Raw genomic sequence first — 16,654 nt, forward strand, 5'->3', positions numbered from 1 at the left:
GCCTCAAAGTATTGAAGTCACTGAATGAGCAAGACAGCCAGGCAAGAAGCATATTCAGATAGAGGTCAGCAATAGCAGTCTCAGTGTTCTGGCAGTACAGGTTTCTTTGAAGGACGATACCAACATCACTGCTTCAATTTATAATCTATTTCTGTTTGGTCTTGTCTGTATTTTATATTTTGTGGCATACTAGTTCTTTAGAGCAGTGCATCTTCCCAGACTGCTCACTTTGTATGTCAAAAGGAAAAACAAGCTGCTATTTAGATGATCTCTAGTGCCCTGGGAACCATTTGTCATGCATCAAATCTTTAAAGTGGTAGTGAAGTCAGAAGGTTTTTTTATCTTAATGCATTCTATGCATTACGATAAAAAGCCGCCTGTGTGCAGCAGACTCCTAATACTTACCTGAGTTTATCTCTATGCAGCGATGTTGCAGGAGGGTCTCAGCTGCCTGAGACTCTCCCTCTTTATTGGCTGAGACGGCAGCGTGGCACCATTGGCTCCCGCTGCTGTCAATCAAATTCAGTGAGCCAATGAGGAGAGAAAGGGGATGGGGCCAGATCGCAGCTCGGTATCTGAATGAACACAGGGAGCTGTGACTCAGCTCAGGTGCCCCCATAGCAAGCTGCTTGCTGTGGGGGCACTCAATGGTAGGGGGGGGGGCAGCAGCACCGAAGAGGGACCTGAATAGAACAGAATTGGGGCTGCTCTGTGCAAAACCAACTGCACAGTGCAGGTAAGTATAACTTCTTTGGTATTTTTAACAAAAAATAAATAATCACTTTAATTCTTGAAACACAAATGTTCACAGATAGTGAATATCTGCTATAAAACAACAGTTTAAAAAAATGATGACCTAAAAAATAAAGATCACCTAAAACCATTGGTTGTTGTTTGGACCCATGCGTACCTCTCAAGTGTGGTAACATTACATGCTAGCCTGTCGTTGCGCAGTATAGTGCCATACAGTAAGGGAAAAAAGTATTTGATCCCCTGCTGATTTTGTACGTTTGCCCAAAGAAATGATCAGTCTATAATTTTAATGGTAGATTTTAACAGCGAGAGACAGAATAACAACAAAAATATCCTGAAAACGGCATTTCAAAAAACATATAAATGGGAGAAGCTTGTCAATGATCTCAAGGCAGCTGGGACCATAGTCACCAAGAAAACAATTGGTAACACACTACGCCATGAAGGGCTAAAATGCTACAGAGCCCGCAGGGTCCCCCTGCTCAAGAAAACGCATATACAGGCCCATCTGAAGTTTGCTAATGAACTTCTGAATGATTGAGGAGAACTGGGTGAAAGCGTTTTGGTCAGATAAGACCAAAATCAAGCTCTTTGGCATCAACTCAACTCGCCCTGTTTGGAGGAGGTATGCTGCCTATGACCCCAAGAACACCATCCCCAACGTCAAAACATGGAGGTGGAAACATTGTTTTGGGGGTGTTTTTCTGCTAAGGGGACAGGACAACGTCACTGCATCAAAGGAACAATGGACGGGGCCATGTACCATCAAATCTTGGGTGAGAACCTCCTTTGGCCAGGGCATTGAAAATTGGTCTTGGATTGGTATTCCAGCATGACAATGACCCAAAACACACAGCCAAGGCAACAAAGGAGTGGCTCAAGAAGAAGCACATTAAGGTCCTGGAGTGGCATAGTCAGTCACCAGACCTTAATCCCATAGAAAATATGTGGAGGGAACTGGAAGTTCAAGTTACCAAACGTCAACCTTAGAACTTTAATGACTTGGAGATGATTAATGATGATTGATTGGAGGAGCGAGATGTGTGCATACCTGGTGGCCAACTACATGAAATGTCTTACCTCTGTGATTGCCAACAAGAGTTTTGCCATGTTTTGCGAAGGAGTCAAATGCTTATTTCACTCACTAAAAATTGCAAATCCATTTATAACTTTTTTGAAATGCATTGTTCTGGATTTTTTTTTTGTTCTGTCTCACTGTTAAAATAAACCTACCATTAAAATTAGACTGATCATTTCTTTGTCAGTGGGCAAAAATACAAAATCGGCAGAGGATTAAAAACTTTTTTCCATCACTGTATAGTGCACTTTCTTGGAGAAAATGGTGCGTATCTATTTTTTTTTGCATTGCCTATTCATTTGAATGGGCAGCAGCACTTAAATACAGATTAACATGCCAGAACATGAAGATTTGAATAATTCCTGCTAATCTGCAAATATGGGTTTTCAGCTACATTTACTGGGGCTACATTAATGTGACTGCTATCTGGGAATGACAAAGTCTTGTACCGCAGTGATCATGTAGTGAACTCAATACCTTGTACAATTCCTTTACTGTTAATGAAAGCTATTTCCTTATCCTCTTTTTTAGTAACTTCTGTACTTATAATAAATGTGTGGTAATCATTCCCTAATGTAAAGATTTATGTTTTCGTTAAATAAATTATTCAGCGGAAATATATATTCTTTTCCTAGTGATTTATCGCCTGACATAAACAGATTTGAAATTAGCCTCAGTAACAAAACAAAGAAAAGCAAAGACCCTGACATTTGTGAGTATGGTTGTATATTTTGTTAAACCGGTCACCCTGAAGAAGCTTGTTCTTTCCTAGAATGTTCTACTTACTAATTGTCATTCTCTATTGTTGCAGTATTTATGCGCTGCCAATTACACCGATTGCAAAAAGGACATGCAATAGACGAATGGTTTCAGCTGAGTTCCCATATACCTCTGAAGGGTATTGAACCAGGGTCTTTGCGTGTGCGGGCAAGGTACTCTATGGAGAAAATCATGCCAGAGGAAGAGTACAACGAGTTTAAAGAGGTATTGTTTTGCTATATCTAACTAACCAAAACATTTTTTGTACAGAACTCGGTCTCTTCGCTGCTCTGTGGCTGTTAGGCCATCACAATGGAGAGAAGAAAAATGGGAACAAAATAGAGTATCCAGTCGTGACAATCTTATTTAACCACTTAAAGACCGCCCGCCGCAGTTTCACTGCGGCAGGTCGGCTCTATCCCGAGAAACTACGTAACTGTACATCGCTTTGCGAGACCGCTAGGAGGGGTGCGCTCCCGTTCGCCACAGAGGAAGCCAATCGGCGTTCTGGCAGCCGCGATCCCTCCACGTGGAGACAGAATGGCAGTCTGGCGTTGTAAACACTTATTTAAGCACTTAAAGCACTATGATCTTAAAGCACCAAGATCTTAAAGCACTATGATTTTGTGGCAAAATCATAGTGCTTTAAGATCTTGGCCTTTAATTATTAGGTAAAAACATTGTTTTCAGGTGTAAATGTAGTGTTCAGCAGGTTAAGGGTTTAAGTTATGGTTAAGGGTTGAGGGCATTCATTTTACATTTTTTGGGGGGTTTGGTATAGAACTAGGTGTTAGGATTAAGGGCCCTTTCACACCAGTGCACTTAAAATGTGGTATGCTTTTAAAAAAAAAAAAAAAAAAAAAATGATTTTTTACCACATTTTTGTTGTGTTTCTGGCTTCCTGACTCCCAGCATGCACCTGTGAAACACACAGCTTAAAAATTAAACCAAACCGCAGATGCGGTGCACTTTCAATGCATTCCCATTGACTTACAGTGGGAGGTGCGTTTTTGAAAGCATACAAAAATGCAGCTTTGCGGGTTTTTTCAATGCATAGCATACTTAGGATTTAGAGGTAAATCATTTTTGTGCACCTTTTTCGCTTGAAAGGTGTTTTTTAGCATGGCAAAAGCTCATCAGTGTGAAGGGCCCCTGAGCATTTACATTTGATTTATGCATGGTATTGTAGAACTAAATTATATGTGTATTTTGAATTCTTGATTTTGGTTGTTTTTTTCTCTTTGTAGCTAATTCTTCAAAAAGAGCTACATGTAGTCACAGCATTATCACATGTGTGTGGACAAGATCGTACACTACTAGCTAGCATTTTATTACGGATTTTTCTACACGAAAAAATGGAGTCATTACTTCTGCGAACACTAAATGACCGAGAGATTAGTGCTGAAGGTACTTGCCATACAGATCTTGATTACCAAATATCTGATGATATGTGCTTGACAGAATGCAAGTGTAACAAATCTAGTTGTGCTCATAAGTTTAAATAGCCGTGGCAGAATTTGAAAGATTTGGACAATTTATCTGAATCCTACAGTAAGCAGGCAACTTGGTAATATACCATGGGTTATAGCTTCGTACCGTAAGGTGATTGGACACCGGCAAGCTTTTGAGGACGCCCCCTTATTTTCCTAAAGAAATCTTCAATCAACCCTTGCCGTTTATAGAAGCAGTGCATCAATGCAAGCTTGGTAAAACCTTGGGAGCCATACCTTGACCCATGGGAGCCATACCTTGACCCATGCTGTTGGAACAGCCTGTAACGTTGCTTTGGGCACTAGATCTGCGTAAGTTGCTCACCTCGGCACTTGATGCAATGTGTTGAGCAAGGGCCACAGGATGTTCTACAGATCCAGAACTGTGGTCCATCACAGTGAAACCCAGTCCCTTTAAGACCTCTTGGGAGGTATGTCCACTATAATGGATGAAGTCTAGACCTTGTATATAGTACAGCATCATGAATGGGTAAGGTTGGATTACCCTCTGTAATTGACTGTAACTGGGTAAAACACCTTTACTTGTAGCTGTGGTGGAGAGCAGTCAAAAGGAAGCCAACTCTAAACAGCAGATGACCATTCACTCTGCTGGAGGTCTGCTCAACACTCAGTGACAATGGATCCCTTACACCAGGGATCCCCAAACTACGGCCCTCCAGCTGTTGCAAACTGTTCGTAAACAAAGTAGTAATGCATCAAGGTGAATGTTCAAATACTCTTCCAAATCAACATCTTCAAAATGCATATTGCATGCTGTGCCCCACAAAAAACACTTCTGCTTCAGTGACCAAAAAGTGTAAAGGCAACACCTTCAACATCCACTCCCTTTGGGCACACTCTCACATTGCAAGCTTGACTCCCAAGTAAGAGATCAAACTGCGCTTTTATTAATAACCAGAACATTACTGGTGTAGGTGAACCGGACTCTGTACTCTGTCAGCTCGGTAGGTCTTAATCGGTCAAAGTTCCCCAGTGGCTCGTTGGTATGGAAATCTAATGCTGTTTCTCCTCTGAGAATATTCAATGTTTTAGGACAACTCTATATTCATGCGTATGAAGATGCTCTGCGTCCTGTGATGTACGATAAAGAAAATAGAATTTTTGGTTTACCCGTAAAACCCTTTACTTGGAGTATATCACAGGACCAAGATCCATCACCACTTCCTTCGTGGTCCATGATATGCTGCAAAAACTGAAGCCTTGCCAAGCTGGTATGGGTTATGCCAAGGAGGGGATATCCTGTCCGTCTTTTTTGCCAGTGTCCAATCACCTAAAGGTGGCAGGAAAACCCTATCATGAATAGGATGGTGCTCTGTGTCCCATGATGTACTCCACATAACAGGATTACGTCCTCCGACAGTCGCAGCCCCTCATACAGCCTTCACGAGTGGGTAATTGCGCTCTCTGCAGGAGCAAGCTAGGCAGTTTTAAATGTTAATAAAAAAGCTTTCTACACTTAAGCACACCTCCAGGGGGCCGTCCCTTAGCCATTATCCTGATCCAGTTACCACTGTCCTTCAGTTTTTATGCTGCCTAGCATCAGGAGTAGGCTAGGTTTCCCTGCTGGGACCTAGTGTCTCAGTTTGTTTCTTTTTTTTTTCTTTAAAAAGTGTTTTTTTTTCTTTGAAAAATAGCTTTTTTATTTCACTCACTATCGCAAGTTAGTCAGGGAATTCCTGGAGGACTACAAGCAACAGCAGTACTGGGCCTCACACTGGATAATATAGATCATTATGGAGTCCCAGCCTGCCACCAAGCGTTGCAGGTCATTGGTGCGCCCTTGCCTCGCAACGACAGTGCCCCTTGAGATGGGGACGAGCCTGCGGAGTCTCTGATTTGCCGGGATGTCTCCACTCTGGAACGCCCATAAGTTGCTAGTATCCTTCCTGACTGACGGCACCCCCGTCAGGGTGGGAGGTGTTCCGTATAAGAGCGGTGCCCACGTACGCTGGACTGGTGAGTGCTACTACCCCTGGGTCCCTAATGGGGGCTATTGTCTGTGGGGGTGTTCCGTGGGCCCACTCTTAGGGGATGGTAGTACATGGTGGCTTCTGCGGTATCCCCTTCCTGGCCGTGTGGTACGGCCCCCTTCCTCCCTGCCCCTGCTGGGGGCGCTCTGCGGTGCATACTGCCATGACTGGGGGTGTGGGAGCCTCCTACATCTCGGGGGGGCTCTCTGGGGTTCCCTGTGGGGGCCAGCGCGTGTATTTTTTGCCCTATTTGGTCGCTGTTCGCAAGGTCGCCATTTTGGGTGTGGGCAGGCTTTTTAGGCCTCTTTGTGTGGGCAGCAGCCATTTTAGCTCATTCTGGCGCCGGTTTGGGCGCCATCTTGGATGAGAGGAAGCATTTTGCCAGTGCTTCCTCTCATTTTATCCCTATCGGGCACCATTTTGTTTGTGGATCCGGGTGGGCATAGGCCTCTAGTGAGTAAGGTCACTTCCTCCTTTCTCTCTCTGCAGCAGCGTGTGTGGCAAGTACACTGGGACACTGTGGGGTGATTTTAACCGTTTTCTTTGGGCCTTTTCCTGAAAAAAATGTTTCTCTTACGTCCTCCAAAAGTCGCCGCCTCTTCATATTCGTCACTAATGGGGGTTATTGACCTTTGCTCCGTAGGAGTAGGCGGCGACTGTCGGAGGACTCAGAGAAAGGAATTTTACAGGTAAGATTTTACAAAAATTCAGTTTTCTTAGCTGTTTCTAAGGGTCTCCAGGAGCGGTGCAGTTTTGCAGTTGGGGTCTACGGGAACTGCCGTTTTAAAGGGCCAGCGCTCCAAAAAAAATTTATTGCAAAAAATGGAGTCCCGGGATAACAAATTCCCCACAGACCTGGTTGGTGCTTCAGGGACCCCAGAATCCTCTTCCATGGCCTCATTATCTGCTGATCTTGCGACTTTGGCGTCCAAAGTGGATCTGCTGATGTCGGAATGCACTTCTCAAAAACGGCCTATGCCCTCCCAGTCTTCTGACTCAGAGCCTGATTTTGTTTACCACGGATAACGTCCCCCTGGAGGGGTCCCTGTCCTCACTTTCCGAGGGGGAGTAGTCGTCTTCCTCCATGGTGGCATGGGAACGCGCAGCAAAGGATGCACTTATTAGCTCCATTAGGAGACTATGAATCTTGACGATGAGCCCTCTCAGTCAAGTAAGCGGGCTGCCTTCGGGTTCCGAAAAGCCCAGAAGTCGGGTCAGGTTTTCCCCTGCCCCGAGGAGTTTCACAAAATAGTGAACGACCAATGGCGTTGCATCAAACATATGCTGGTGGTGCCTAAGCAGTTTAACTACCGCTATCCCTTTGCGGATCCTGTGGACAAGCATTGGATGGTGTCGTCTAAGGTGGACCACACTGTTTCTAGGTTGAATAAATCCACCTTGATGCCGATGGACGAATCTCCGGTTTTCAAGGATCTGGCAGATGGGCGTGTGGAGACGCTTTACCGCCACATGTATTTGGTGGCGCGCTCCCTTCTCAAACCTGAGTTTGCCTCGGTAATGGTCTCTCAAGCTGTCACGGCATGGTTCAAGGTGCTTCAGAGCACCCTGGTGGTGGAATCGGCCTCTCCAACTGCCCTTGACATGGTGGATCAAGTGACCCAGGCCGTGATGTACCTGTGTGACGACGCCTTGGACGAGGCTCCTTTAGTCGCACAGTTGTCTGCGGATTATTTGGCTAAAGAGTTGGTCGGCTGACCACGCTTTCAAAAAGACTGTGTCTGATGTCCCTTATGTGGGGAGTCGTCTTTTTGGGGACACTCTGGATGACTTGATCAAGGGGCTTACGGGAGGTAAGCGTACCCTTTTGCCCCAGGCCTCTAAGGGAAAATCCACCCGCGCTAGGTGGGGCCCTTCTTTTAAAGCTCATCGTGGGTCCTTTCGTGCCTTCGGGGTACAGGATAAAGGAAAATCCTTCAAGATCTCAGGTGGTCACAAGAAGCCGTCGGGTTAGCCAAAGGCCAGTTCGGCGGCCCAGTCCACCTCTTTTCAGGAACCCTGGTTGTCCGGAATTCAGGACAGGTGGGTTCACGAGCTGATTCGCTCAGGGTACAAGATCGAGTTTCGATCTTGCCCCGCAGTCAGGTTCTTTCCATCAAATCTCCATCTGACTCTCGATCGTTTCAGAGATCTCAAGGGGGCGGTACAAGATCTGACCGCTCATGGAGTCATTATGCCAGTGCCTTCACGTGACAGGTTTTGCTGTTTTTATTCCAACCTGTTCACGGTGCCCAGAAAAGAGGCAAAGTGCATCCGATTCTGGACCTAAAGTCTCTGAACCACTTTGTGAGGGTACAGAAGTTCCAGGTGGAATCCATCAGGTCGGTGGTGTTGAGTTCAGGGGACTTCCTGGCCTCCATCGACTTGGAGGATACGTATCTGCACATCCCGATCTACGAGGGTCATCAGAGATGTCTCCGCTTTGCGGTGGCAGAGGAGGATTACCAGTTTGTGGCATTGCCCTTCAGTCTCGCTTCTGCTCCCAGGGTATTCCCCAAGGTTTTGGCTCCAGTGCTGGCTTTACTGCGTTTAAAGGGGATTGCGGTCCTCGGTTATCTGGATTACCTCCTGTTAAGGTCTAGCTCATGTGCAACTTTGTTGAGCAATCTGTCAGTCACGGTTCAGACGCTCCTGGAGTTCGGGGGTGGACCATGAACTTTCGGAAGTCGGCTCTGACTCCTTTGGTTCGCCTCCCGTACCTGGGAATGGTCCTGGACTCCACTCAGGCGAAAGTCTTTCTCCCAGAGGACAAACTCCGGACTCTGCGGCACGAGATCAGGTCCCTCACTGACAACGACCTCTCCTCTCTACGGGCCTGTATGCGGTCCCTGTGTCTGATGGTTTCGGCTTTCGAAGCCATCCCATTTGCTCAATTTCACACAAGAACTCTGCAAGCGGAGATACTTGCCAGGTTGGACAGAACGCTTCAGTCGTTGGACAGGAGGATTTCTCTGAGCCACCTCGCAAGATCGGATCTTTTGTAGTGGCTCCTGTCACCAACTCTGACACAAGGCAAGTCCTTTCCGGCTTCTGCTACGGACTGCTTTGTGCCCAGGGGACGTGGTCGGCGGTGGAAGCCTCCTTACCAATAAACGTCTTCGCGCTCCGAGCAATCAAACTCTGCCTTTTCCGTTGGTCAACTCAGCTTCAGGGTTCCCCGTTTCGGGTACAGATGGACAACGCCACGGTGGTGGCTTACATCAATCACCAAGGGGGCACCAAGAGTGCCTGGGCAGCCAAGGAAGTGGCCGAGCTCCTATCTTGGGCCCAGACGCACGTTACGGCGATTTCGGCCGTTCACATTCCAGGTGTGGAGAACTGGCAGGCGGACTATCTGAGTTGCCAGACCCTGGACCAGGGAGAATGGTCCCTGCATCCGGAGGTGTTTCGCCTCCTGTGTGCCCGGTGGGGGTCTCCAGACATTGACCTGTTCGCGTCCTGTTTCAACAAGGTAGGAAGGTTCGTGGCCAGAACCCGCGATCTTCTGGCAGAAGCCATGGACGCATTAGTGGTGCCTTGGCACCGGTATCGGCTGATTTATGCCTTCCCTCCAATTCAACTGTTATCCAGGTTCCTCCGCAGGTTGACGTCGGAATGGATGCAGGTCATTCTGGTAGCCCCAGACTGGCTGCGTCGGTCTTGGTACACAGACATTGTGCAGATGGTCGTCGAGCCTCCCTGGCTGCTTCCGCTGAGAGACTATCTTCTGTCTCCACTGCCGATCTTCCATCCTGCTTTTCCAGTCTCTGGCTTTGAGGGCGTGGCTGTTTAAAGCCAAGTCTTGAGAGACAAGGGTCTGCCAAATGCTGTCATTCCTACCTTACTGAACACTCGGAAAGCTACCTCTAGAAAAATGTATCATCGCGCCTGGAAGGCATATATTGACTGGTTCGAGTCACAAGGGTTTCATCCCCACTCCTTTTTGGTGGCGAGGATTTTGGCCTTCCTGCAGGAAGGTGTGGATCAGCGTTTGGCGCTGACCACGATAAAAGGTCAGTTGTCGGCCTTAGCCTTTCTGTTCCAGCGTCCCTTGGCGATTAATTCCTTGATTCGCACCTTTATTCATAGGGTGCGGCATCTGGCTACCCTGAGGAAGGCTCCTTTGCCTCCCTGGGACCTGAATTTGGTGTTATCCATTTTACAACGGCCTCCCTTTGAGAACATCAGAGACAAGACTCTGCCTGTGTTGTCCCAGAAAGTTGCCTTTCTGGTAGCTATCACAACTGCAGGGTGTCTGAGTTGGCGACTCTGTCTTGATGTTCGCCTTATCTGGTAGTTCATAGAGATAAAGTGGTCCTGCGACCCTTTTCTCCCCAAGGTGGTGTCGACTTTCCACCTCAATGAAGATATTGTGTTACCTTTGCTTTGTGCGAAGCCACAGCATCCCATGGAATTTGCCTTGCATTCCTTGGATGTGTTCCGTGCGGTCAGGGTTTACCTGTCTGCCACGGAGTCTTTTAGAAAGTCTGATTCCCTGTTTGTCCTCCCTGAGGGACCTCGGAAGGGTTTGGCTCAGTCCGCGGCAACCATTTCTAAATGGATGAGTTCCTCCTTTCCCTGTAAAGGTACATTCTACTAGAGCTGTCAGTGCCTCTTGGGCGTTTCGCCACCAGGCTTCTGTGGCTCAGGTGTGCAAAGCGGCGACCTTGTCATCTGTGCACACTTTCCCAAAATTCTACAAAATTGATGTGATGGCATCCTCGGATGCTTCCTTTGGCTGCAAGGTTTTGAGTGCGGCGGTTGTTTGAAGAGACGTGTTTTTTTTCTGTCTCTTCCTGTGTGGTTTTTTTCTTGTTCTGGGTTAGCTCCCGTTTGAGCTTTGTTGCCCTGTTGGCTCAGTTGTTTTTTTTTCTGGCCTATTTGATACTTTGCCTTTTCGGTAGGTTGCGTCTTCCCACCCCTCACACCTGCACTACTTTGGGACGTCCCACTCGTGAAGGCTGTATGAGGGGCTGCGACTGTCGGAGGAGGTAAGAGAAAATAGTTTTTGTAAGAACTTACTGTAAAACTCTTTTCTCTGACTCCTCAGACAGTCGCAGCCCCCGCCCCTCTGTTTTTTTTTTGGGGGATCTTGGGGTTATTGCCTTTCCGGTACTGCTTGCTACAAAACTGAAGGACAGTGGTAACTGGATCAGGATAATGGCTGAGGAACAGCCCCCTGGAGGTGTGCTTAAGTCTAGAAAGTTTTTTATTAACATTTAAAACTGCCTAGTTTGATCCTGCAGAGGGCGCCATTACCCACTTGTGAAGGCTGTATGAGGGGCTGCGACTGTCGGACTAAGTTCTTACAAAAACTCTATTTCTCTTACGTCCTCCGACAGTCGCCGCCCCTTCATATTCATCACCAATGGGTTATGTCCTCTTATCCGTAGGAGTAGCTAGGCAATAGAATATGTTAGTACAAAAGACTTTTAACATATCCCCACCCCCAGGGGGTGGTCCCCTCAGTACATAACCCTCCACTTCCTGTAACCAAACCAGTTTCATTTGTCTAGCTGTCAGGAGTGGCTGGATGTTTCTGTGCTGGGACACCTTGTCTCAGCTCTCTTTCCTTTCTTTGGATTTTATTTGAGTTTTTTCTCTCTTTCTTGTTAGCTGTTATTTTATCAGCGTTAGTTAGTTCTTCGGAAGAAGAGGATCATGCGGGCTGCGTCTCGGGCTGACCCCCCTGGTCGCAGGTTGTGGGTCAGTGGTTTCTCAGCCCGCCATCGAGCGTTCAGTCAGGTATCGCTCCTGAGTTTTCTGAACGACCCATCCCTGTGTCGTGCAGGGATGCCAGGTGAGGTGGCTACCTCACCGGACGCTGTGCGGTTTCTCAACCCACCTTCTGATGCGTCCTAGATGCGACTCTCCCTGCCTTATGTTCAGCGGTTTGTTCGCCTGTGCGGGTTCCCCACGCCATGTTAGAGGTAAGTGTATGTATGTGGGGACCTGTCTGTCTGGGGGGTGTCAGTCTGGGACTGTGTTACCTTACCCTGTGTTCACAATGTTACTGTCTCCCTATCCCTCATGTTGCATGCTGTGGGCTGCAGGAGGGGGGGGTTGTGCTGCACTCTGTGTCAGTCTGTATGTGAACGGCTGTGTGCTGTGGGGCTTGAGTTTCTCATGCTTGGGGCACATTGCAGCGCCGCTGCGGCGGTTTAACATGCTTCCTTTTGCTGGGCAATTTGGATGTTTTTTTACTTCACCCTCATGGGGTGTGGGAGCGGCGGTTTCGGCGCCAAACGGCGCCATTTTGGCTGCGATCGCTCCGGCCGCATGTTTTGAATGCATGGTGGCCATTTTCTTGTAGCCTCCATAGGCTTTAATAGAGCGCCCTGTATACCAGCACTTCCTTTCCTTCAGGAGCACCGCAGGCAGCAGCAGCAGCAGCGATCTCCAGGTTCATTTCCCTCTATTCCCTGTATCCTGCCTTAGTTTAATTGTCCCTGTGGGGGTCCCTTGTGTGGGGTGTTTGTGTGCAGTGGGCTACGATCGCAGCGCTCTCTTAAAGGGGCGGTCACCCATTTATTTTACTGCTTCAGGGGCATGGATTCTCAGGAAAACAAATTTCCTACAACTTTAGTGGGAAGCCAGGGGTCTGCACTCACCCCCCCTGGGGGGGATTTGGCTGCGATTGTGGCTAGCCTTGCGACTCAGGTGCAAATGCTGGTGGCTGCTCAATCCACAAAAAGGCCCAGAGTTTCAATTTCCTCTGATTCAGAGGGTGATGGTGCTGGGGCTGATGTGGCTGGGGTCTCCTTATCGGGGTCCCGTTCCTCCCTGGACCTTATCGGGTCAGAAATGGAGGCTGAGGTGGAGGGGGTTGATGATTCTCCCCCTGGCTCGTCTGAGGAGCTTGCACTCATGGATGAATTGGTTGCTTCTATCAAGCAAACACTGCGGTTAGAGGAAGAATCATGTCCTCCAGCTGCCTTGGCTGCTTATGGGACGCAGAAAAGGCGCAAAACGTCGCAGGTGTACCCCTGCACTGATGATTTCCAAAACGCTGTGAAAGAACAGTGGTGTAATATACGCAAGCCATTTGCTGTACCTAGTAGGTTTAAGCTACGCTATCCCTTTACGCCTGCTACTGATGAGCGCTGGTGTATTCCACCGCCGGTGGATCATGCGATAGCGGTTTTGAACAAATCCACTGCGATTCCGGCTGAAGACACCCCGGTGTTCCGGGATGCCACGGACAAGAGGATGGAATCTCTTGCCCGTCACACCTATTCTATTATGGGTTCTATGTTAAAAGCCTTATTTGCTTCTCTTATGGCGGCCCAAGCGGTCGCGAGCTGGACGCAGGTGCTTAGGCGGGTCCTGGTGGCTGATTCTGCCCCCCAGGCGACTTTGGATATGGTGGATCAAATCCACCAGGGTGTCATGTACTTGTGTGATGCGGACCTGGATATGGTTCCGTTGGCTGCACGTGTACACAGTGTGGCGGTGTTAAATCGCCGCCTGGTTTGGTTGAAGTGTTGGTCTGTGGATCAATCTTCCCGTAAGACTTTGGCCAATCTGCCTTATGATGGTTCTCGCCTTTTTGGCGAATCCTTAGATGCACTAATTAAGGGAGTCACGGGTGGTAAGAGCACGCTCTTGCCCCAATCCCACAAGCCCAAGGCGGCTCCTGGTAAGAAGCATGCTTCCTTTCGACCCCATCAGGGGTCCTTTCGTGCCTTTCGGTCACACTATAGGGGCAAGCCGTCAAAGGGTCAAGGCTCCCACAAGAAGCCGTGGGCTGGTAAGCAAAAGTCCGGCCAATCCGGTTCTGCGGCCCACAACAGTGCGGCCTGAAGGGGCGCCCTCACCCGAGTCTGGGGTGGGGGGACGCTTGCTCGCTTTCTCTCGGCCATGGCTGTCCCGGGTTCGGGACAGGTGGGTTCAGGAAGTCGTTCGATCTGGTTACAAGATCGAGTTTCTCTCTCGGCCGAAGAGCAGATTTTTTCTCTCAAATCTTCTGTTATCCCCGGAGCGTTTGCGGGACCTGCGTCTAGCGGTGCAGGACCTGAGGGCTCAGGGTGTGGTGGTCCCGGTGCCTCATCGGGACAGATTTCGGGGGTTCTATTCCAATCTGTTCACCGTGCCCAGGAAAGAGGGCAAGGTACGTCCGATTCTGGACTTGAAGGCGCTGAACCGCTTTGTGCGGGTGCGCAAATTCCGCATGGAATCCCTGCGGTCGGTGGTGGCTGCCCTGGTTCCGGGGGAGTTCATGGCTTCCATCGACTTGAAGGATGCGTATCTTCACATCCCCATTTTCGAGGGTCACCAGAGGTACCTTCGATTCGCCATAGCGGAGGATCATTACCAATTTGTGGCTTTGCCTTTCGGTCTCGCCTCGGCTCCGAGGGTGTTCACCAAAGTGCTGGCTCCGGTTCTGGCCTTGTTGAGAGCCCAGGGCATATCGGTCCTGGGATATCTGGACGATATTCTGGTTCGGTCTGCGACCAACCAAGGTCTGGTGAAGGATCTGTCCGTCACGTTGCAGACTCTGCAAGAGTTTGGTTGGACGATCAATTTCCCAAAATCAACATTGTGCCCGTCAGTCCGCCTCCCATACCTGGGAATGATTCTGGACTCTGTCCAGGCGAAGGTCTTCCTACCGGACGACAAACTCAGGACTCTTCAGGAGGGAGTCAGGTCCCTCAGGGACAATCAGTTCTCGTCCATTCGGACGTGCATGCGGTGTCTGGGATTGATGGTCTCGGCTTTCGAGGCGATTCCCTTCGCTCAGTTTCACACTCGGGGTCTCCAAGCGGAGATATTGTCCAAGTGGGACGGGCGACCGCACTCTCTGGATCTTCAGATATCCTTGAGTTCTCAGACCAGAAGGGATCTTCTGTGGTGGCTTCGGTCCCCCTCAGTGTCGGGGGGCAAGTCTTTTCGTCCCCTTTCGTGGACGGTGATCACCACGGACGCCAGCCTGTCGGGCTGGGGTGGTGTTCTGGGCGTTCTGTCCGCCCAGGGTGTGTGGTCGAAGGAGGAATCCTCCCTTCCGATCAACGTTCTGGAACTGCGAGCGATACTCCTCTGTCTTCGTCGTTGGACGGACAGTCTCCACGGCTGTCCGGTCAGGGTGCAGACGGACAATGCCACGGCGGTGGCTTACATCAATCACCAAGGGGGCACCAGGAGTGCCCAGGCGGCTCGAGAGGTGTCTGCGATTCTGTCTTGGGCCGAGACGCATGTCCCGGCAATATCAGCAGTTCACATTCCGGGAGTGGAAAATTGGCAGGCGGATTATCTGAGCCGCCAGACCCTGGACCAGGGGGAATGGTCCCTTCACCCGGATGTCTTCCAGATGTTGTGCGCGAAGTGGGGTCTTCCGGAGGTAGACCTGTTCGCGTCTCGTCTGAACAACAAAGTTCCACGGTTCGTGGCAAGGACGCGCGATCCTCGGGCAGACGCGTCGGACGCGTTGGTTGCCCCGTGGCATCAGTACCGACTGATGTATGCGTTTCCACCGCTTCAATTGCTGTCCAGGTTCCTTCGCAGGTTGCACTCGGAACCAACTGCGGTGATTCTTGTGGCACCGGACTGGCCTCGCCGGTCCTGGTACGCAGACCTCGTAAATCTGGCAATCGACGTCCCGTGGCGTCTGCCTCTTCGAGAAGATCTTCTGTCGCAAGGACCGATCTTCCATCCTGCTTTACAGTCGCTGGCTTTGACGGCCTGGCTGTTGAAACCGAGGTCCTGAAGAACAGGGGTCTTTCCCCTGAGGTCATTCACACCTTGATCAATGCGAGGAAGTCTTCCTCGGGGAAGGTTTACTACCGTACTTGGAAGGCGTATTTTGCCTGGTGCGAATCCAGGGGTTTCTCTCCTACCACTTATTCAGTGTCTAGGGTATTGTCCTTCCTTCAGACGGGTGTTGAACAGCGTTTGGCGCTGGCTACGATCAAAGGTCAGGTGTCCGCTTTGGCCGTTCTGTTTCAGCGTCCTGTGGCATCTAACGCTTTGGTTAGCACTTTTGTGCAGGGGGTACGTCATCTGATCCCTCCTAGGAAGGACCCTCTACCCCCTTGGGACTTGAATCTAGTCCTGTCTGTATTGCAGCGTGCTCCTTTTGAAAGGATCAGGGAGATCTCGCTGTCTTTGTTATCCAAGAAGGTCGCCTTTTTGGTGGCTATCACTTCGGCTCGTCGAGTGTCGGAGCTGGCAGCCTTGTCCTGCAAGTCTCCGTATCTGGTTGTGCATTTGGACAAGGTGGTCTTGCGACCTAACCCTTCCTTTCTTCCAAAGAGGGTTTCGGACTTTCATCTCAATGAGGATATTGTCCTGCCTTCGCTCTGCGCGAAGCCTAAGCATCCGACGGAGGTGCTGCTTCACTCCTTGGATGTTGTCCGGGCGATTAGAGTCTACTTGAAGTCGACTGAGTCTTTTCGCAAGTCGGATGCCTTGTTTGTTCTTCCGGAAGGTCCTCGGAAGGGCATGACGGCGTCGGCTTCTACCATCGCCAAATGGATCAGACAGACCATTGAACAGGCCTACGCTTTGAAGGGGAAAGTTCCCCCTGTACCTGTGAAGGCGCACTCTACCAGGTCTCTGAGTACGTCTTGGGCCTGTCGTCATGGGGCCTC

General features: G+C 49.4%; 1 protein-coding gene across 4 annotated transcripts in view; it reads left to right on the top strand.

Annotated features, from left to right (window-relative positions):
- The window catches only part of RASA1 (RAS p21 protein activator 1), a 371,358-nt gene that overhangs the window by 216,232 nt on the left and 138,472 nt on the right, over nt 1–16,654 (top strand). For all 4 annotated transcript variants that reach the window (XM_082265664.1, XM_082265665.1, XM_082265666.1 and 1 more), the window contains exons 15-17: nt 2,467–2,543; nt 2,643–2,815; nt 3,838–3,997. In XM_082265664.1, the coding sequence (XP_082121790.1) occupies nt 2,467–2,543; nt 2,643–2,815; nt 3,838–3,997 (410 nt within the window). The remainder of the gene's footprint in view (nt 1–2,466; nt 2,544–2,642; nt 2,816–3,837; nt 3,998–16,654) is intronic.

The sequence above is a fragment of the Pelophylax lessonae genome (genome assembly GCF_965119305.1).
Source record: "Pelophylax lessonae genome assembly, chromosome: 1".
In the NCBI taxonomy this organism is placed as follows: Eukaryota; Metazoa; Chordata; class Amphibia; order Anura; family Ranidae; genus Pelophylax; species Pelophylax lessonae.